Source organism: Tamandua tetradactyla, chromosome 3, assembly GCF_023851605.1.
Source record: "Tamandua tetradactyla isolate mTamTet1 chromosome 3, mTamTet1.pri, whole genome shotgun sequence".
Lineage (NCBI taxonomy): Eukaryota > Metazoa > Chordata > Mammalia > Pilosa > Myrmecophagidae > Tamandua > Tamandua tetradactyla.
Genome location: NC_135329.1, coordinates 16948162 through 16970418, shown reverse-complemented (window position 1 = coordinate 16970418; position 22257 = coordinate 16948162). Strand labels below are relative to the sequence as shown.

At 40.3% G+C, this 22257-nt stretch overlaps 1 protein-coding gene across 7 annotated transcripts in view; it reads left to right on the top strand.

The window, feature by feature from the left end:
• Window positions 1-3225: 3225 nt before the first annotated feature.
• The window catches only part of LOC143675970 (uncharacterized), a 49979-nt gene continuing 30947 nt past the window's right edge, over window positions 3226-22257 (top strand). For 3 of the 7 annotated variants that reach the window (XR_013171722.1, XR_013171725.1, XR_013171726.1), the window contains exons 1-2: window positions 3226-3398; window positions 21415-21567. Coding sequence is in view for 2 of the 7 variants with exons in the window: in XM_077151831.1 (XP_077007946.1) it covers window positions 20269-20301; window positions 21415-21567 (186 nt within the window). In the remaining 5 variants the exon portion in view is untranslated. Of the gene's footprint in view, window positions 3399-4692; window positions 4881-20169; window positions 20302-21414; window positions 21568-22257 lie in introns of all 7 variants that reach the window. The other 4 variants (XM_077151831.1, XM_077151832.1, XR_013171724.1 and 1 more) reach the window with 3 other exon arrangements.

The following is a 22257-nucleotide window of genomic DNA, read 5'->3' as shown; positions in this document are numbered from 1 at the left end:
ATCCCTAATCCTCATAGTGCCTTGCATATAATGAGTCTTATATATACATGTTAAATAAGTAAGTGGGGTCAACAAGAAATTCTTGGGCTCCTACAAGAACCAGGTGCTAATTAACAAAAGTCTTTTGGGAGCTTGTCTAGGCCATCATTCCTTTTGAAGTTATTCAGAGATGGTGAGCCCATTATAGTGACCCCAATGTCCTCTGTCTGGTCTAGAGACACAGTGCTCTATGCAGGACAGATTTAGTCTCTGTGTAAGCTCCCATGTTACATGCCCAGGTCCCACCTTTTGGAGGGGTTCCCGATAGCCCTGAGACATGCATGTAGACACTGAAATTTCTCTGCAGTCCAGGAGGTAAAGCTTCACTAAGAGAACAAGAGTGGGGAGAAGAAGAAAGTGACTGATCTATCTTATGTTGGAGCTTAGGACTGTCATTTGAAATGAGACATTGGAGTCAGATAGATCTTGTAGAGGCAGAAAAGAGAAGGGGAGGGAGGTGCGGATTGGGGTATAATTAGGGAATCTGTTTCTTTGTTCCCTGTCTTTTCCCAAATCATAGAAGATTCAGAGAAACAAATGGCCAATTGTAGAGGAGAAAAATATATTAAAAGTAATAGCAATACACAGTAGAGAGTCCTGCAGGAGAAAGCTGGTTTCCACTGGGAAGTACAAAACTTATATAAGCAGAGAAGCAGAGGACTGGCCTGGGCTGCAGTTTGGGAGTGGGAAGGCATCCAGAATGTTCCACGTACATTAAGGTCAGTTTGAACAGAGGAGAGGGTCTGTGTAGGGGACACAGGGGAGATGAGTTTGGAAAGTTAAGATGAGGCTAGTGGGGAGAAGGCTTTGGTTGTCCAGCTAAGAATTTTACATTTTACCCTAAAAACGCATAGATTGAGGTTTTTCCCGCCCCCACACTCTTTTTCTTTATGTTTCATTGATACTATATGAATACAAAGTTTCTAGAAAGCTACAAAATGTCTACCACTTTATCAAGAAGGCATCAAAATGTGTCACTATGCAAAGACATCAAAATACCTGTAGGGACTGACACAAAAATAACATTTTTAGAGTGATGAAATAATGGCACTTAACTGTCATGCATATTAAACTTATCAAACATGTTTCACAAAAGCTAGAATGCATTTTTTTACAAAGCACTTTATAAAAAAATTCTCTGCACACAAATCCTATCATTTTCATAACTATCATACTAAAGATAAATTCACTTTAAAGCCAACACTTAGAGCATTTTTAAGCACAGACATTAACAAATACAAGAATACTGTACTGCCAAGAGGTTTAACCAAATGCCTCTTGAAAGTTCCCGCAGATAGGTTAGGAAAACTGTGTGTGAGAATTTGCATCCCCCCCCCCAAGTCTACCAAGAGGAACCTCATTACCCAGAGGCAGTTTCCATAATCCATTCACAGCAGAGATGCAGGTTTTGAAGCTAATAAAATTTGGGAGGGAGGGGATTTACTCTAAGAAAATGAAATCATAATTACGGAAACAAAGTTGCTACGATTTCTCCCAAGGGCCTATGGAAGAGCTGGGTGGTGACTAGTGTCACTGTAAATGGAGAACCCTTGAATGTTTTTGAGCAGTGGGTATTCTCTTGTCTGCAATTCTTGGCAAGAACGATTTGGTTCAGGTTGGATGCGAGGGTAATTTTTTGGAGTGCCCAGGATGGTAACAGATGACTTGACACTCTTAATGGGACCTGTATTAGTTTTCAGGGCTGCCATAACAAAAGACCACACACTTCTTAAAATTGAATTAAAGCAATTTATTCTCTCCCAGTTCACAAGGCCAGAAGTTTGAAACCAAGGTGTTGGAAGGGTTGGTGGATTCTAAAGGCTCTGAGGGAGAAGTGTTCCATGCCTTTCTCCTAGCTGATGGCTCTGGCATTCCTTGGCTTGTAGACACATCACTGCAATCTGTGCCTCCATCTTCACATTGCTTTCTTCTTTGAGTGCTCTACTTTTCTTATGAGAACATGAATCATTGGATTTAGAGCCCACCATAAAATCAGGATAATCAAATCTAGAGATCCTTAAATTATTACATCTACAAAGACTTTATTTACAAACAAGGTCACTTTCACAGGTCCTGGGGGTTAGGAATTGGACAAACCACTACAGCGACTTAAAAAAAAATTGCACAATTTAGCACTTGTCTCTTATCATGAACCTAAGATCTCTTTCTGTCAGTCATGTATACCCAATTAGAGTCTTGACTCTGCCATTGACTAACCATGAAACCTTGGACAAGTCATTTAACCCCCTCGGCCTTAGTTTGTTCAGCAGGAAGAGGTGATTGGTTTAGGTCCGTGGTTCCCAAGTTTTACTTCCCATTGGAATTTTAAAATCATAACAATTAAACCAGCTCTCCCAGGGTGGGACTTAGGTATTAGTATTAAAACAACAACAACAACTCTTTGGGTGATTGGGATGCGCAGTTGAATTTGAGAGCAGTGCTTCTCAACCTGAGAGGCGCATGTAAATCACACCTGGGAAACTTGCTACAATACAGAGATTCAGTAGGTCTTGGGTGGGGGCGATTAGGGGTAGACCTGGAGAGTCTGCCTAGCTAACAGGCTCTGAGGTGTGCTGCTGTGTCTGGTCCAAGGACCCCACTGAGTGTTCAGGACAGAGGTGACCTCATGACACCCTTTCAAGATTTTACATTCTACTCTTTGCTCTCATTCTGGGGTTCAGTTTTTCAGTCTGGGATGGAGTGAGGTAGAAGCAACATCTGTAGCAGGAACTAGCTTTTGCTGAGAGATAGTTCAGTTTGGAGATGGTTTATATATTGGGAAAATCCATATGCTACGGATAAATGGGTTCTGAATCTAATGACATTATTTGGAAACAGTTAAACTAAATGAAAGTGAGCAGCCAGCCTTGTGTGTGCTCCTCCTTGAGTCCTGGAATGCTTCTGTTTAGTATAACAAGTGTTAATACGGCCTCCTTAAGACCTCTGCAAAGGACAGCGCCCTTCCAGCCATCCAAAATGCCAGAAAAACAGCGGGAAGGATGTAAACAGTCTCCAGCTTCAGATTTTAATCTGTCAAGTGGTGTACTGTAAAAACAAACCTCTCTTCAGTCCGGCCTTGGGGCCTGGGCTGTGTCAAATTCATCACTGAGCATTTTCATATGTCACACAGGGGGGTGGGGAGGAAGGAGAGGTTTTCCAAGGTCCAAGGCTTTTTGCTCTGCCCTGAATATGCTTGGTCAGACTTGGGAGACCCTTACCTGCTCTGAGCCTGGTCCTGGATTTTCAGCAGGGACTCTCAGCTATGGCTGCATATTAGAATCAGCTGGAGGAATCTCAAATGGTACCGAGGCTGAACCAAACAGGTTTCCTGGGGGTGGCCCTCAGGCAAGGGTATCGAGGTACTTGGGATTTGTTTCTTGTCTGGAAATTTCTTTATTTTGTATTCATTCTTTTAAAACATTTTGCTGATGTACAACATTACTGAAAAATGCCCATACTGTAACTGTATAACTTGGTGAATGCTCACAAAGGGAGTACATCAATATAACTAACACTCAGATCAAGAGCTATCTGTTGATATGGGGATGTTATCTCTACCCCATAAGCCATCCTCATGTTCCCTGCCAGCCACTACGTCCCCCTGCAAGGGCAACCATTCTTTTGACATCGAACAGTGTAGATTAGTTTTGCCTGTTTTTACATTTTATATAAGTAGAATCATTAAGTACGTACTTTATAGCATGGGCTTTTTGCATGTGGCTTCTTTCGCTTAGTGTTATGTTTTGGGCATTCGCCAGCACTGTTGAATGTTGTGTTTATCTGCAATAGCTGGATCAAACTCAGAACTGGACAGCATTCTATTATGTAAATATACCACAATTTATCCATACGGTCAACTGTTGATAGACATTTGGGCTGCTACTTTCAGTTTTTGGTTATTATGAATAATGCTGCTATCAACATTCTTGTACACATTTTTGGTGAACACGTGTGCATTTCTGTTGCTACACATATGTTCCTATTATGTAAGTATGTGTATACTAAGGAGTATACATCTATTTATGTTTATACATATGTGTATATCTAGGAGTTGAATTACTTGATCACAGGGTAGGCTTAAAACTCAAACCTTGGAAGGCATTGCTAATCAGTTTTTAAAGCAATTGTCCCGATTTACATTTCCACCAGCAGTGTATAGTTCTGACCACAATTCATGCTGTCATTTAATATTGTCTTTCATTTTAGCCTTTCGAGTGAGTGTTTAATCATTCAGGTAGGCCCCATTAGGGTTTAGTGTACATATTCCTGATAACTAATAAAGTTAAGCGTCTTTACATGTTTGTTAATCATTGGACATACCTGTTTAAATTTCCTATTTTAAAATTAGAACGTCTTTTTTTTTTAGTGGTTTATTAAGAGTTCTTTATTTATTTTGGATACTAGGTCTTTATTAGACCTAAAATTGAAATTTTTTATTATGTATGGCTTGCTTTTTCATTCCCTTAAGAGTATCTCTTGTGGAAAAATGTTCTTTATTTTAATGTCCAACTTATCCAATTTATTTTCTCTATGGCTAGTGCTTTGTCTATTTAAGAGATGTCTGCATACCTTAGGTTCATAAAGATATTTTCTTCTAAAAGTTTTATTATGATGATGATTAATACCATTATTGTTATTTGCCTTTTCATTTAGATCTAAAATCCTGCTGGAGTTGATTTTTCTGTATGGTGTGAGGAAAGGGTCAAAATACCTCCTTCGCTACATATCCAATTGACCTATGGCTGTGTGGTGGAGAAAACCACCCTTTCCCCAATGCATTACTACATTGTCCATGTCATAGATTGTTGTCTCACTGGTAGCTGGTTAGCTGATGGCTGGAGGTAAGCGGCCGTACTGAGTCACATACACAGACACAGACACAGACACAGACACGCAACACACGATGGAAGGCATCTGCTTTATTCAGGAAGTGCACAGGCTTATATAGGCTGGGAAGCATGCAGGGACATGTGCCAGGCTGGGATTGGTGGTCGTTGTTGCTAGGCTGGAGGGCAGATTACTGGGATTGGTTACCGTTGTTGCTAGGGCAGAGGGCAGATTTCTGGGATTGATCACCGTTGTTGCTAAGGCAGAGGGTAGATTTCGGGTCAGCCATTTTGTGTTGCCTTGCATCAGCCATGGTAGCCATGTTAGCAATATTTTATGACTTCTCTAACAATAGCGCTATTTTATGGCTTCTCCAACAATAGATGAAGTAATGGAATAGTTTGGATATTTTCCTTAATATTTTACTATTAGGAATAACACTATATAAGTATATTGTATCTAAATATTTAGGTATATTATAAATTTCTTTCTTAGTATAAATTTCTAGGAGTTGGATTTATTGAATCAATGACTGTACCTTTAAGGGCTTTGTCGTACAAATTGCCAACCTGCCCTCCAAAAGAGTTGCACCAATGTAGACATCCCCACTTGAAGTGCCTGGCAGCACCCTTTCCTTACACCCTTGTCAATACTAGGTCTATTTTTTCATGATTTAATTTTCTTGCATATTAAAAAATTTTTTTCTTCAAAGCAGGATTATATTTGTGGCATGTTTGTCATTTGTGATTATTTAATACATGCTTACTGAGAAAGCACACAAACCCCATAGATGTAAATAAAGCAGAAATTGACAATTTCCCACCCAGAAATCCACTCCCCACACAGTCACTGTTTGCATTTTGGAAAACAACCTTCCAGGTTCTTTTTCTACATAAAAATAATGTGTGGATATATATTTTTTTCTACAAATGAGGCCTTATTATATATGCTTTGTATTCTGCCATTTGCTTTACTTTTTTGTTGTTGTTGTTAGAGAAGTTGTATGTTTAGGGAAAAATCATGCATAAAATACCGGGTTCCTATACACCACCCTTTCATTAATACCTTGCATTAGTGTGGTGCATTTGTTACAATTGATGGAAGAATATTTTTATAATTGTACTATTGACTATAGTTCATGGTTTACTTTAAAGTTCACTGTGCTGTACAGTCCTATGGATTTTTCTTAAATTTTTTTATTCTAATGACAAATATACTATCTAAAATTTCCCCTTATAACCATATTCAAGTGTGTAATTCAATGCTGTTAATTATATCCACAATTTTGTACTATCATTACCACTATGCAGTATCAAAACTTTTCAATCATCCCAAATAGGAACTCTATACAATTTAAGCATTAACTCCCTTTGGTGGTTTGGAGCTATGGACCCCAGAAAAACATGTTCTTAAACTTAATCTATTCCTGAGGGTGGGAATCTATTGTAAATAGGATCTTTTCATGAGGTTGCTTCCCTTAATATGTAGCTCAACTCAATCAGCATGGGTGTTAATCCTATTACTAGAGACCTTTAAAAATACAATGACGAGAGAGAGAGAGAGAGATAGAGAGACCAACAGAGGCCTCCATGTGCCTTACCTTGTGAAGGTTAGCCAGGACCATGGGTCACGGGAAGCCAGCCCCAGAACACCAGTCTTCAGGAAGAAGGCATCACCTTGATGATGCCTTGATTTGGACTTTTCCAGCTTCAAAACCATTGGCTGATAAATTCTCATTGTTTAAGCCAATCCATTGCATGATATTTGTTTGAACAGCCCAGAAAACTAAAGTGCTCCCCCTTCTCTACCCTCACCCCAGCCCCTGGTAACCTATATTCTAGTTTCTGATTCTCTGAATTTCCTTATACTAATTACTTCAAATCAGTGAGATTATCCAGTGTTTGCCGTTTATGGCTGACTTCTTTCACTCAACATGATGTCTTCAAGGTTTGTCCACGTTTTGACTTGTATAAAAACTTCATACTTTTTAGGTCTGAATAATATTCCATTGTATGTATATAGCACATTTTGTTTATTTATCATCAGTTGATGGACACTGGGTTGCTGCCATCTTTTGGCAATTGTGAATAATATCGCTATGAACACTGGTTTGTGAATATCTGTTTGAGATCCTGCTTTCAGTACTTGTGGGTATATATGTAGAAGTGTGATTACCAAGTCATATGGTAATTCTTTATTTAACTTTTGGAGTAACTGCCAAACTGTCTACCAAAGCGGCTGAACCATTTTGCATTCCTACTAAAAATGAATGAGTGTTTCTATTTCTTCACATCCTCCCCAACACTTGTAACTTTCTGTTTACTTAATAATAGTCACTCTAGTGGGTGTGAAATAGTATTTCATTGTGGTTTTGGTTTGCATTCCCCTAAGGGCTAATGATGTTGAGCATCTTCTCATGTCCTTTTTAGCCATGTGCATATCTTCTTTGGAGAAATGTCTGTTTGTGTCTTTGCTTATTTTTAATTGGGTTGTTTGTCTTTTTTAGTTGAGCTGTAAGATTGATTCACATATTTATTTATGTATTCTGGATATTAAACCCTTGTTAGATATGTGGTTTCCAAATATTTGCTCCCATTGTGTAGATTGTTCTTTTATTTTTATGATAAAGTCCTTTGATGCACTAAAGTTTTTAATTTTGATGCAGTCCCATAATGGAAGAAATATTTGAAAACCACATATCCGATAAGGGTTTCCTCAGAAAGTTAAGTATGAAATTACCATATGACTAAAAAAAGCTCATGTCTAGGCAGAGTTCCAGATGAATTGAAAGCAGGGATTTGAGCAGATACTTGCTCATCAGTGGTCATAGTGGCATTATTCCCAGCTGCCAAAGGATGGAAGCAACCCACGTATCCATCAACGAATGAATGGATAAACAAAATGTGGTATACACATAAAATAGGATATTATTCAACTGTAAAAAGCAGTGAAATTAGGATGCATGCAACAATATGGATTAACATTGACGATATCATGTGGAGTGAAATAAGTCAGACACAAAGGGACAAATATTGCATTATCTCACTTATATGAAATAATTAGAATATTATAACCCAAACCCTGCTACCCACTCCTGTTTCCTGCACTCCAGGCATCCCCACTCCAGAGAGCCAGAATCCAGAATACAAGTTACCAGAAGCTGGGGTAGGGGTAGGTAGTGGGGAATTAATGCTTTATTTGTTCAGAGTTTCTGTTTAGGGTGATGGAAAAGTTTGGTAATGGATAGTGGTGATGGTAGCACAACCTTGTGAATGTAATTAACCCCACTGAGTTATATATTAGAATGTGATTAAAAGATGAAATTTAAGGTTGTATATATATGTTACTAGAATAAAAATTTAAAAAATAACAAAATATAGGACTGTATAACACAAACAGTGAACCCTAATGTAAACAATGAACCACAGTTAATGGCATAATTACAATAATATTGTTTCATCAATTGTAACAAAGATATCACACTAATGCAAATTATTAACAAAGGGATACCTGCGTGCTTTAAGTGGGGTATATGAAAACTCTGATTTTCTACATGGTTTTTCTATAAATTTACTTTCCTAATAAAAGAATTAAGAAATACAATTATTAGAAGAAAGAAACCTCAGTACTTGAATTAATTCATAAAAGTCTCATCTAAATTAGTGAAAACTCTGATATATAGATACTGAAAGTAAACATGAATTGAAACAAAATAAATTATTGTCTTATAAAAGTCTAAGCTTCTTCAGTGCAAAATCTATGACTTATTTATTCCTACTTTATCTCTACATTGTATATTCCTATATAACGGAAGTTCAATAGGGTTTGTGAAATGGAATTGAATAAACTAGTAAGCTTATTACCCATTTCCAAAGTAGTCTCTTGATTTTCAAGCCATTTAAATTGTATTCAAGGCTAAAACATGTTTCCTACTTCTTCTAAATCTTATGCAAAAATAAGTCAGACCCAAAGAATTTGAATAGATATTTTTCCAGAGAAGATTTATCAATAGCCAATAAACAGATGATATATGCTCAACATCATTAGCCTTTAGGGAAATGTAATTCAAATCCACAATGATATACCACTTTACACCTAATGCAATGACTAGGATAAAAAAGACACATGGACTTCTGGGAAGATGCCCAAATAGAGTAGTTCAAGTTTAGCTCTGCTAAGTTAGAGAAGGGACAGGAGGGTGACTGAGGCAGCAATTTGAAAGTGCGGTCGACCTGGGGGAGCCTTCTGCACCACATGGGGCAGCCCTGGTGGCAGAGGCCGAGGAACTGAGAAGCAGAAAGCTGGAGCCTGGCATGGAGGTACAGAGCCTGTGGGAGTGCATGGACAGGAGCTGGGGACTAAGAAGTAAGCCAGGCCATGTTCCTTGGATGCGCTACCCTCACCAGCATAGCCCCATGACCAGCGACTCACCCCATACTCTATGTACCTCAAACCTGTTGCCTGCTCCCATTCCCCGCACTCCAGGCACCCCCACCCCACCAGCCCCCAGTGCACACACATGCCCCCCACCCCCACCCCAAGTGCAGCCCAGCCCACCTCTCCTGCACCCCTCCTGAACACTACCTCCCCCTCCCTGTTCCCTGCAGGCTGTTGCTGGTGCATAAAAATGACAGGCGCTAATCTCCATACCTAGGCTAGCCCCGCCCCCCTGCCCATAGTGTTGCACAGCCTCCCCTCCCCCACAGAGCTCTGTGTATCAGGTTATGGCATTCCTAGGCCTATACATGTGTACAGGCCCCCAATCACATCATACAGCAGTCTTAGAGCCACGAATGCGAACAGCCCTCAGCCACACTTCCCAGCTCTAAGAAAGTGCTGACCTGTGCACCTGGGTCACATCCACCCCCAATCCATGATGGCATAATGCGGACCTGCTGCCACAGCTCTATGCATTTGCACAAAAGGCCCGATGCCTTAGACCAGCGCACACCAGGGTAATGCCCCCAGACCAGTGCACCCACACAGCTACGTCTTCCCTGGACACTGGGCGCCCATGTTCACAAGCATCAGCATGACATCCCCAGCCTGCACCTATACCTGCCCTGAAACAAATCACTGCACTGAGTACCCCAACCCATCCCCTGCTCTCTACTGTATACCATCCTGCAAGGCCTTAGACTACTGAAAGAAAACAACTCCCAAAGTAAATCAGTCAAGATATTTACATGCCACAAATACAGCAGAAAATTACTACCATATCATAATGCAGACAAATATACCCCTGCCTAATGACCAAATTAAAACACCAGAGGAGACATAGACATTTGAACAACTAATCAAAGATGCTCTTACAACTCTACTTGATAAAATAAGTGGGATAGCAAGTGACATAAAGGAGATCAAGAAGAAGCAGAAGGCCATAAAGAGGAATTTGAAAGAATAAATAGAAAAATAGCTGATATCACAGAAGTTAAAGGCTCTGTAGACCAAATAAAAAACACTCTAGAGGCACATAACACCAGATCTGAAGAGATAGAAAAAAGAGTAAATGATATAGAGGACAGGATAATTGATTTCAAAGACTCAAAACAGCAAATGGCAAAAAAGATGGAAAAACTTGAATTGGATCTCAGGGAAATGATAGACAAAACAAAGCACACAAATGTAAGAATCATTGGTGTCCCAGAAGGAAAAGAGAGGAGTAAAGGGCTAGGAAGAGTAGTTGAGGATATAATGGTGGAAAACTTCCCAACCCTCATAAAGGACATAAATACACAAGTCAAAGAAGCCCAACAAACTCTAATAAATAATAAATCCAAATAGGTCTGCCCTAAGGCACATACTAATCAGTCTGTCAAATGTTGAAGAGAAGCAGAAAATCCTGAAAGCAGCAAGAGAAAAACAAGCTACAACATACAAGGGAAACAAAATAACACTGAGTTCAGACTACCCACCCTGGAGGCAAGAAGACAGTGGTCTGATATATTCAAGATCCTGAAAGAGAAGGACTTCCAGCCAAGAATTCTGTACCCAGCCAAATTGTCCTTCAAAATTGAGGGAGAGATTAAAGTTTTCACAGACAAGAAGTCCTGAAAGAATTTGTCAACAAGAGACAAGCCCTACAAGACATACCAAAAACAGTTCTGCCAGCTGAAAAAAAAAAAAAAAAAAAAGATGGGAGAGGGAGGTCTGGAGGAGGGCACAGAATTAAAGAGTACCACTAAGGGTAATATAAAGAATACAGAGAGAAAGGGAGAAAAGAATATATAGATCTGACACATAAAATAAAAAAGATAAGATAGTGGATTCAAGAAATGCCTTTTCAGTAATAATTTAGAATGTTAACGGACTAAATTTACCAATTAAAAGATACAATTGGCAGAATGGATTAAGAAACATAATCCAGCTATATGCTGCTTACAAGAGACTCATTTTAGACAAAAGGATACAAATAGATTGAAACTGAAAGGATGCAAAAATATTTTCCATGCAAGTTGTAAAACAACTTGCATGGAAACAGGCAGGAGTAGTGATACTAACATCTGACAAAATAGACTTTAAATGTGAAGACACCATAAGAGACAAAGAAGGACACTATATACTAATTAAAGGGCCAATTCGCCATGAAGATATAACAATCATAAATGTTTATGCTCCCAATCAAAGGGCTCCAAAGTACATGAGACAGACATTGGCAAAACTGAAAGGAGTGATAGATGCTTCAACAATAACAGTAGTAGGCTTCAGTACACCACTCTCCTCTATAGATAGAACAATCAGACAGAAGATCAACAAGGAAATAGAGAAGTTAAATAACTTGGTAAACGAATTAGACCTAACAGACATATATAGGTCATTGTACCCCAAAGCCCAAGGATATGCATTCTTCTCTAGTGCCCATGGAATATTCTCCAGGATAGATCATATGCTGGGGCACAAACACAGGTCTTTATAAATTTAAAAACACTGAAACTATTCAGAGCACTTTCTCTGATCACAATGGGATGAAGCTGGATCTCGATAACCACCAAAGAAGGAGAACAATAAAAAATATATGGAGATTAAATAACACACTCTTAAACAACAAGTGGGTCAAAGAAGAAATTGCTAGAGATATCAGTAGCTATCTGAAGATGAATGAAAATGAGAATACAACTTATCAGAACTTATGGGATGTGGCAAAGACTGTGCTGAGAGGGAAATTTATTGCCCTAAATGCCTATATTAAAAAACAAGAAAGAACAAAAATCGAGAACTTAGCAGCACACTTGGAGGAATTGAGAAGAACAGCAAACTAACCCCAAAGCAAATAGAAGAAGAGAAATAACAAAGACTAAAGCAGAGATGAAAGGGAGAACAAAAGAACAATAGAAAGAATCAATAAAACCAAAAGTTGGTTCTTTGAGAAAATCAATAACATTGATGGGCCACTAGCAAGACTTAGAAAGAAAAAAGGAGAGAGGATGCAAATAAACAAAATCAGAAATGAGAAGGGGTGCATTACCACAGACCCCGAAGAAATAAAAGAAATCGTAAGAGGATACTATGAACAACTATATGCCAACAAACTAGACAACTTAGATGAAATGCACAAATTCCTGGAGACATGCAAACAAGCTACACTGACTCAGGAAGAAATAGAAGATCTCAACAAACCAATCACAAGAGATTCGATCAGTCAACAAAAATCTTCCTACAAAGAAATGCCCAAGGCTTCACAGGGGAATTTTATCAAACATCACAAAAAGAACGCCAATCCTACTCAAACTTTTCCAAAAAACTGAGGAAAAAGGAACTCTACCTAATTCATTTTATGAAGCTAGTATCATTTTAATACAGAAACTGGGTGAAGAGGCTATAAGAAAGGAAAACCACAGGCCAATCTCCCTAATGAAAATAGATGCAAAAATTCTCAATAAAATATTAGCAAATCGAATCCAATATGTTAAAAGAATTATACACCATGACCAATGGGGTTAGAAGAATTATACACCATGACCAAAAGGATGGTTCAACACAAGAAAATTAATTAATGTAATACAGTACATTAACAAATTGAAAGGGAAAAATCACATGATCATCTCGATTGATGCTGAAAAAACATTTGACAAAATTTAGCATCCTTTTCTGATAAAAACACTCCAAAAGATGGGAATCAAAGGTGACTATCTCAATATGAAAAAGGGAATATAAAACAAACCGATAGCCAGCATCATACTCAATGGAGAGAGACTGAAAGCCTTCCCCCTATGATCAGGAACAAGACAAGGATGCCCTCTGTCACCACTATTATTCAACATTGTGCTAGAAGTTCTGCTAGAGTAATCAGGCAGGACAAAGAAATAAAATGCATCCAAACTGGAAAGAAGATGTAAAACTCATTATTTGCAGATGATATGACACTATAGTTGGAAGATCCTGAGAAATCTACAGCAAAGTTACTTGAAATAATAAACAAATTCAGCAAGGTGGTGGGATATAAAATTAATGTGCAAAAAACAGTAACATTTCTATACATAAACAATGAGCTACCTGAGGAATCAGTTAAGGAAAAAATTCCACTCATAGCAAATAAAAGAATCAAATACTTAGGAATGAACTTAACTAGGAACGTAAAGGACTTGTACACAGAAAACTACATAACATTGCTAAAAGAAATCAAAGGAGTTAAATAGGTGGAAAGACATTCTCTGTTCATGGATAGGAAGCCTAAATATAGCTAAGATGCCAGTTCTCCCTAAATTGATCTACAGATTCAACACAGTATCAATCAAAATTCCAAAAACCTACTTTGAAGATTTGGAAAAGCTAACTACCAAATTCGTCTGGAAGGGAAAGAGACCCCAAATAGCTAAAAGCATTCTAAAAATGAAGAACAGAGTGGGAGGATTAACACTCCCTGACTTAAAAACCCATTATAAAGCCACAGTGGTCAAAACAGCACAGTGCTGGCACAAAGATAGAAGCATTGACCAATGGGATCAGATTGAGAGTGCAGAAATAGCCCACCAAATCTATGGTCAACTGATTTTTGACAAGGCCCCCAAATCCTCTGAACTCGGACAAAATAGTCTTTTCGATAATTGGGCATGGAAGAACTGGATATCAATAGCCAAGAGAATGAAAGAGGACCCCTATCTTAAACCCTACACAAAAATTAACTGGAAGTGGATCAAACACCTAAATATAAGAACTAGCACCATAAATTTCCTAGAAGAAAATGTAGGGAAACATCTTCAAGACCTAGTAATTGGAGGTAGCTTCCTAAACTTTACACCCAAAGAAGAAACAACAAAAGAAAAAATATATAAATGGGAACTCCTCAAAATCAAATGCTTCTGCACTTCAAAAGACTTTGTCAAAAAGTTGAAGAGGCAGCCAAATCAATGGGAGAAAATATTTGGAAATCACATGTTGGACAAAGGTTTAATTTCCTGCATATAAAGAAATCATACAACTCAACAACAAAAGAACAAACAACCTAATTAAAATATAGGCTAAAGATATTGATAGGCACTTTTCTGAAGAGCAAGTAGAGATGGTTCAAAAACACGTGAAGAGATACTCATTTTCATTGGCTATAAGGGAAATGCAGATCAAGACTACAATGAGACACCATCTCAAACCTATAAGAATGGCTGCTATTAAACAAACAGGAAATTATGAATGTTGGAGAGGATGTGGAGAAACTGGGACACTTATGCACTGCTAGTGGGAATGTATAGTGGTGCAGCCTCCACGGAAGATTGTTGGGCGGTTCCTTAGGAAACTAAATATCGAGTTGCCCTATGACCCAGCAATAGCTCTACTTGGTATATACCCAGAAGAACTGAAAGCAATGACACAGACACTTGCACACTGATGTTCATAGCAGCATTATTCACAATCACCAAAAGATAGAAATAAACAAAATGCCCGCCAACAGATGAGTGGATCAACAAAATATTGTATATACATACAATGGACTATTATGCAGCAATAAGACAACATGATGTCCTGAAGTACATGACAAGATGGATGAACCTTGAGGGCATAGTGCTGAGTGTAATTAGCAGACACAAAAGGATAGATACTAGTATGATTCCATTTTTATGATCAGCATAAAGGTATAATCAGAGGCTTATAAGAATATAGGGGACTTAGAGTTACGCAGAAGCTAGAGATGGGTGAACCATTAGCTAATGAGGTTGAGCTCCAATGTAAGAGAATAGGTAGGAGTGAAGGTGGTTCTCTAGTGGGTCTAAGTAATATTACCATATTGAAGATAAAGAAGATTGAAAGGGGTTGTATAGACCTACGTGTCCCACTGATTAACATTAGAGATACGAATTCGTTCTCACAAGAATTACTTCAAAGATACGATTCTTGTACAAAGAGTGTTTAAGTCCAGGGTACAGGGGGAAAACTGCTATTGCATGCTATGAGCTATGTTCAAAAGGAAACCATCAGCACTACCACAGCAATAGCAGAGGTAAATAATGGGAGGAGGGACAAGAGTTAAGAGGAGGTTTAGATTTCCTGTTTGGTGCGGGTGTGTTTGTTGGTTTTCTTTCTTTTGGGAACCTTGAAATTATCTAAAATTGAGAATGTTGATGGACTGTGGACTTTGGGCCCTCTACATGATGCTTGACGAATGCAGGGGGCTGAAGGATGCACTGACAGAGAAATGGATTGGCGAACGATGGTGTATACTTATGAAAGAAAGTTAAGTCTTGAGGCATGCAACAATGTGAATGAACATGTGGGACATCTGGTGAGACAAAATAGGCCAGAAACAAAAGAACAAGAATGGTGTGGTCACCTTTGGAAAATTCTTATAAGAAAACAGGGGCCTAGAATGTAAGCTTTTAGAGCAGACACATTAAGTCTGGAGCGGTGATTATTATTTCTGGTTTTTAAGAGGCTGTTTTATATATATAACCTGCAGTTGGATATGGGAGGAAGGATGAGAGTGCTTTCAAGTTTCTTCCTACTTTCCCAAAACTTTTTTTAAAAAACATTCCCTCTGGTTGAGAACGACTAATCTAGCTCTTTGCTCATCCACTGGAAGTGATCAAAAAAGTAGCCACTGGATACTTGATGGCCAGTATTTTGACCCCAGGTACTCATATTATTTTGTACTGCTGTGTGTACCCAAAACATTCTTTGATAACTCTTTGGTTGTGAGATTCTCCTTTCTAGTTTGTATTAGAAAAATAGGTTTATCCCTTTCCACCAAAATAACCCCATCCCCATTCTCCTTTCTCTGCCTTGAGACAGCTTGAGATGCTGGCAGATACTTCCCTATGGCAGCGGAGAATCTGGGACCCCCTTAGGGCCCAGTAGTGCACTGGCAGAAGAAACTTATCTAGTGTGCTGGCTACAGCTTCATCTGTTTAATTGCTTAGGGATTGTAGAGATAACAAGCCCCACCCCCAAACCCCGTAATTGCACTGGAAGTGGTCAGCAGGGCACACGCTTCATTCTCCTTGGGCTCCCTCCCCCATCAAATTTCCTCTTAGTAAAGGCAAGTTGGGCAATCTCATTATTTCCCATCTGTCTGACTTCCTGCAGCTCATCCTTCTCTTCCTCCTCTCACTGCACTGCCCCCATCTTGAGGGCATGGGCTTAATCAATCTCTCCCAACCCTAGCGCCAGGCAGAGAGACTAAAATCAGACAGTGGGACTAATGGCTTAGCTCCCCAAGCACCTGGACAGCATCCAGGGCTCTGAATACATTCCACAGTGGGTCATCCATCTCCTTCAGGGTGCCTTTGCTAACCCAAACATCTGAGCAAGGAGATTCATCTTACCTTAGTGCCCAGAGACACAGACTAGACTGAGCATTATTTCCACAGTGCCGCTTGGTAAGAGCCAGCTGGGAGCTCGTACTCAGGGAAGATCTGGGCGGAGAGGCCGGAGCAGAAAGCGAGTGAAGGGGTCTATTGTTAATTGAAACCTACTGTGGGCTGCCCAAGACATCTGAACAAGTCAGTTGAAATACTTACTGAAATTGTGCTTTAGGACTCAGAGTTATTCCCCTAACTCTAAAGTCCAAGGTTTGTGTCAAGCCCCTTAAAAGTATAAATAGAGACAATGTATTTTTAAGGGTGGAGGGAGGATGTTGGGAGGAAGAGTAGGAGAAACTTGGTGGAAGGAGGGGAAGGTCAGAATTCTCTTGTGCTTCCTTCCCCATGTGTCTCAACTGTGAGTTACTGGCTGGGCATGAATTCTGCTTGGGAGCCCTGAGCAAGGGGGGCCAAATAGAGCCACAGGGTTTGCCCACCTTTGTGCTGGGCTTCCTTCCTTTCCTCTTCAAAAGCTTACACTGGCTTGGGGATGCAAAAACAAAGAGCACACGCCCTGCCAGTGAGGAACTCACATTCTGAAAGAAGAGAAGACTCCGGACAGTCAATGGGAAAGCTGTGACTTGGGAGCCCCAATACTTGAGTGCTAAATCAATCTCTACCACTTGGGGGCTTTGTGTCTTGGGGAAAGCCACCTGACACTTAACTTCTCTGATCTGTTTTCTCAACTTACTAGAGAATGAGAGGTAATGTATGTACTTATACCATAAGAGTTCAACAAGTGATGGTTTTATTATTATGTAATTATGTAGACAACTGAACCCAATAAATGCTATAAAGGAGGCACTGATCAAGGCTACTGGAGTTTAAAAACAGCAGTTGTTTTTTTTCCAGCACCGTCATCAGTGATCATGAGAGCAGAGTTCCACTACATCTTTCAGCTGTTGAAGTGAGTGTCTGTTCTTGACCGAGTGCTTACTACATGCATTGAACCAGATGTTTCACGCTCGCTCTTTCACTCAATCCATTCAAGTGTTGTCAGGCAGAGATTATTATCCCCGTTTTGCAGATGAGAAGAATGGCATCCAGCGTGGTTAAACAGGTTGCCTGAGATCACATGGCTAGTACATAGTGTATCTGGGAATTATAACCCAGATTAAGGTGTTCTAAAGTTTGAAGAGAGTGACCTTGACATTTGGGGGGGTCATGATGCTCACGTTCAGGGTTAACCTTTGTTCCAAACAAGACCCCTCCATTTATCTTTGGTAAATGCCACAAGGAGGCAGTTTTTTTCTTGATCCGTACAGCCCCAAATCTTTGTTGACCTGGCTGAATTCTAAGCTCCTTTATGGATGGGATTCAAGGCACCGCTTTGGGACGAGTGAGGGGAAATGGCGCACAAGGCAGGAAATCGAAACCAGCCCTTTGTTATAAACCATGGAGCTTAGGAAAAGGCATCTATTCCCGAGGAGGACAGGTACCCAGGGCACAGACACACCAGCCTGGCCTGGTCTGCCACCCGGTGAGGTCTTAGGCATAATATAACTGGTGATCGGATATGGCTGAGCCTCCAGTGTGAAGTCCCTCAAAGCTGCACTAAGCAGGGATGGCGAGGGAAGGAGCTGATATGCTGCGCTTCCTGTTATTCTTCCTTTAAGCAAGTTCACCCGGGAGCTGCCCTCTTTGGGCACCTAGAGCAAAGTCAAGTCCCTCCACAGAGAAAACCTTCTGTGTAATAAAACACCTCACTGTGAGGTGGCATTTAGTACAAGCAGATTCCAGGACACAGAAAATGTGGACAATCCTGTGGGGTTTCCCATAGTAATAACCTCCCATGTTTGTGCAGAACCTAATACTTCATAAAGCACATTCACAGCCAGCGCCAGCAGGCCTCACAAGGTTGTCGGCCCTGACTTTTCTGTAGGAACGTTGCCGAGGCCACGGGGGGAGGAAGCAGCAGCCCGGTCCTTGGTGTCAAGTGGACATGGGTTTGACCCTTCCTTCTAGATTGAATAGCTGTGGCCCTGGGTAGGTTGTCAACTCTTCTAAGTCTCAGCTTCCCTCTAGGTAAAACAAGGGCTATTTCCGGGCAGAGATTCAATGACATCTGATACACCAAGTGCCCACACAGTGACAGGCACAATGCAAAGACGCTCTTCTTTTGGTCTCTGCCTACTTTGTTCGTGCCATCTGCTCTTTCTTTTCTCTACCTCCTGGCAGCTCTGGCAGAAACAGACCTGGCCCATCAGCAAGGCCACCAGGACAGTTTCTGCTCCTCCCCTTGTCTACAAAGGCTGGAGGCGGGATGCTGGGCAAGGCTGTGGTGGGGGCCCCAGGTGAGCGCAGGCGGTAGTGCTAGTCTCTGCAGCTCTGAGCTCCTCTGGTGGCGCAATGAAGCATTAACCATCTTAGGGAGACAGGGTGGGATATAGAGATGAGCTTTGAACAAGGAGGTGTCTGTCACTCAGAAGGTCTCTTTGTGACTGGGGCCTACATCTTTGTTGGTTTGGGACTGGATTTGGATGGGAAGGTGGCAATGGAGGGGCAGACACCATGACATCCCAGAGACCCTGAGACTGTTGTGCACGGACGTGGTTAAAGACAGCGCCATATTTTTCTAGATTTTAAATCAGGACACACGGTCGGATGCAAATCTACTTGGTGGAAATGGCACAGAATACGTGAAGCCAGGAGCATGGTCACTGAGCCTATCAGGCTTCCTGATAGAAGTCAGCTATATTTATTTAGAAGTTGGCTGACATGTCTGTGGACTTCTCTTCTCTTCCTCAGGGTGTAGAGAAGAAAGTTGGGATAGGTGGGGTAGGAACTGAGGGACATATTAGAGAGGTGCAAAGCTCAGATGCAGGCTACCCTTTTAAAGGCAACTTTGAAAACTTCTGCAATCTTTCTTTACACTTGTTTCATTGAACAACTTTTCTTCCAAAGTCAGATACACTGAAGACACCAAAATGATAAATGAAAGTGCTATTTGGGTTTGTTCATTTTTATGTGTTTTTTCTCCTTCTACCTTGCCTCTTTCCTATACCTTTAACTGCTTTTTGAAAAGCAGAGAGTTTTAAGGAAAACAATCACAGAATAGACTAGATGCTTTTGCTTTGGAACTTGACTGGTAACTTAGCATTTATTTGTCATACTTTAATTGAGGCTTCAAATTGTTAAATAATCTAAGCCATTCTCTGTCCTCAGATCCAGGTAAGCCATGGGGCTGTCCAGCCAACTCCTTAGAAAGCATACAAGAGCCTTCAGGACCCAGCACTTTGTTATCTTTCTAGCTTCATCTTCTTCCCCTCCCTTCACAATCTAACTCCTGCTAGACTGAGCGCCATATAATTCTCTTTTATGCATATGTGTGTTTGCATATTCTGGCCTCTATGGCCAACATGCCTTTCCTGCCTTAGCTTCTCAAGAATTACCTCCTGTGAAGCTTAGATGGTAAGGCTTCCCACTGTTCTCCGTGACACCCTAAGCATACAGACCTAATTATTCCACTTTGTCTAATCATTTGTTTAGTTGCTTGTTTTTCCCTTATGAATAGAAGCCCTTTGAGGGACAGGACCCTTTCTCTTTGCTCTTCATTGCTTCATCAGCAGCTTCATGAAAACATGGAGGGATGAGAGGATTCTGACACGTGGAGATGACGGATTGCTCTTGGTGGTTGAAAATGCAGGTACAAACTGATTAGACAGTATCAGAGACAGGAAGCAAGGAAGCTTATTTTCTTCTCTATTTATTTAACTGTGTCCATGAGGCTAGTATTTCTCTGTTCTCGGTGATGAAGTTTAAAAAATTAAGGAGTAATTTATTAGAACTTATTGTGTCCAGACAAATATGATGCAAAGTATACACCTCTCCTTTCAAATTTCATGTTTCTGTGATTATACCTGACTGATAGCGGAGACCCATAAAAATGGAAGTAGGAAGAACACTTGCCAGAGAGTCTTAATTGTGACTGAACAGTAACATCTTTGTACCCGTTGCAAATCATTTCACCTCTCAAGGCCTCAGCACCTGAAAAGGTGAAGAGATGAAGAGATTTAACTAGAGTGCTAGAGTTCTTCTGTGGTCAACACTCTTCTCACTATGATGGACTCTGTTGTTTCCATCTGCCAAGCATCCTTCCCTGCCCCCTTTCTCCCTCGGACCAGGCATGGCCACGAGAATTGGGACAGCAAGTCAGAGTATTCTATCCATTGGACCAGAGGGATTTGTTCAAAGAGGGGCACATGACCAAAATTCCACCTGTAAAACTCAAATTCTGACGCTTTTGTTAGTACTGTTAGTCTCAACTATGCAGTTTAGTTTAGATTGTGTTATTAGGGTTTTCCTCCACTATCCGTTTTCTCCGTCTTCCTTTGCTGTAGAACTGCCATTTTTAGCTGGGTTCATAGGTGCCAAAAATAAAGCTTATATTCCCAGGCTTTCACAGCTAGGTGGGTAGATGATTAGATTTGGCCAAAGAAATGTAAGGGAAAGTATAATGCATTGCATCCTAAAAGTGCCCCCTAAAGAAGGGGGCAGAGTCTTTGTCTTCTCTTCTTTCTTCACACTGCTGGAATTCAGACATGATGGCTGGAATTTAAGCAGCCATTCTGGACCAAGAATGGGAAGCCGCATGTGTCAGCTAGCAAAGCATCAGAAAAGTAGGAACCTGGAAAGCTTAAGATTGTAGAACTACTAGGTAGTCCTGGAATGCGTACCCCTGGACTTTGTTTATATAAGAGTGAATGAGCTTCTAACTTATTTAAACAATTGTCATTTTGTGTTTTCTTTTACTTGACAGCCTAACCTAATTCTAACTGATAGGAAACTATTGGGGAAGACAACCACTGGGCTTGCCAAGATGATAGGATGGAAGCCTGCACCTGCTGGTGTGGTCATTTTGCCACTGCATGGGAAGGGTTGTCTGAATGATGCCAACACAGAAGGAAGCAGAGTAAGAAACAAAGAGTGCTCTAGTCCTGTGACATCACTAAAGTCCCTGTATCCAGATGTACTTGAAGGTCTTTAACTTTTCTGTGTATCACTGTTTTTTCCTAAATCAATGTTTGTATAAATCAGCGTCTTCACTTTTGCAACTGAAACAGTCCTGTCTGGTACAAGCAGCAAAACAACCTCTTCAAACAAAACCCTATGTAGAACATCAATACATATTCAACAAATCCAAGCTGAGCCCCTTTGGTTAAAGAAGGGATGAGGGGATCGAGTCCAACATGTCTCAGGAATCCTTTGTTCTCCTTGCAACACAGTTTGGAAACCATTCAATTATGATTCTATGCTTGTATGGAAGAGCTCAGCTAATTCTGAGTGCTCATTTTTATAACAAATGCCAGCTCCTTTTCTAGAACAGTGCAAAGTCAGTTATTGTATCACTGCTACGTTTGGGAAGGGGGTGTTTGGTAAAATACATGTAGCATAAAATTTACCATTTTCACCATTTTAAAGTGTACAATTCAGTGTGATTAAGTACATTCACAGTGTTGTGCAACCATCACCATTCTTTAGTTCCAGAACTTTTTAGACAACCCAAATGGAAACTCTGTCTCCATTAAGTAACAACTCCGCATCCCCCTCCCTTCAGCTCACTGCTACTTTTTAAGCATCGTTTTCTTTTGTTAGTGAGTTT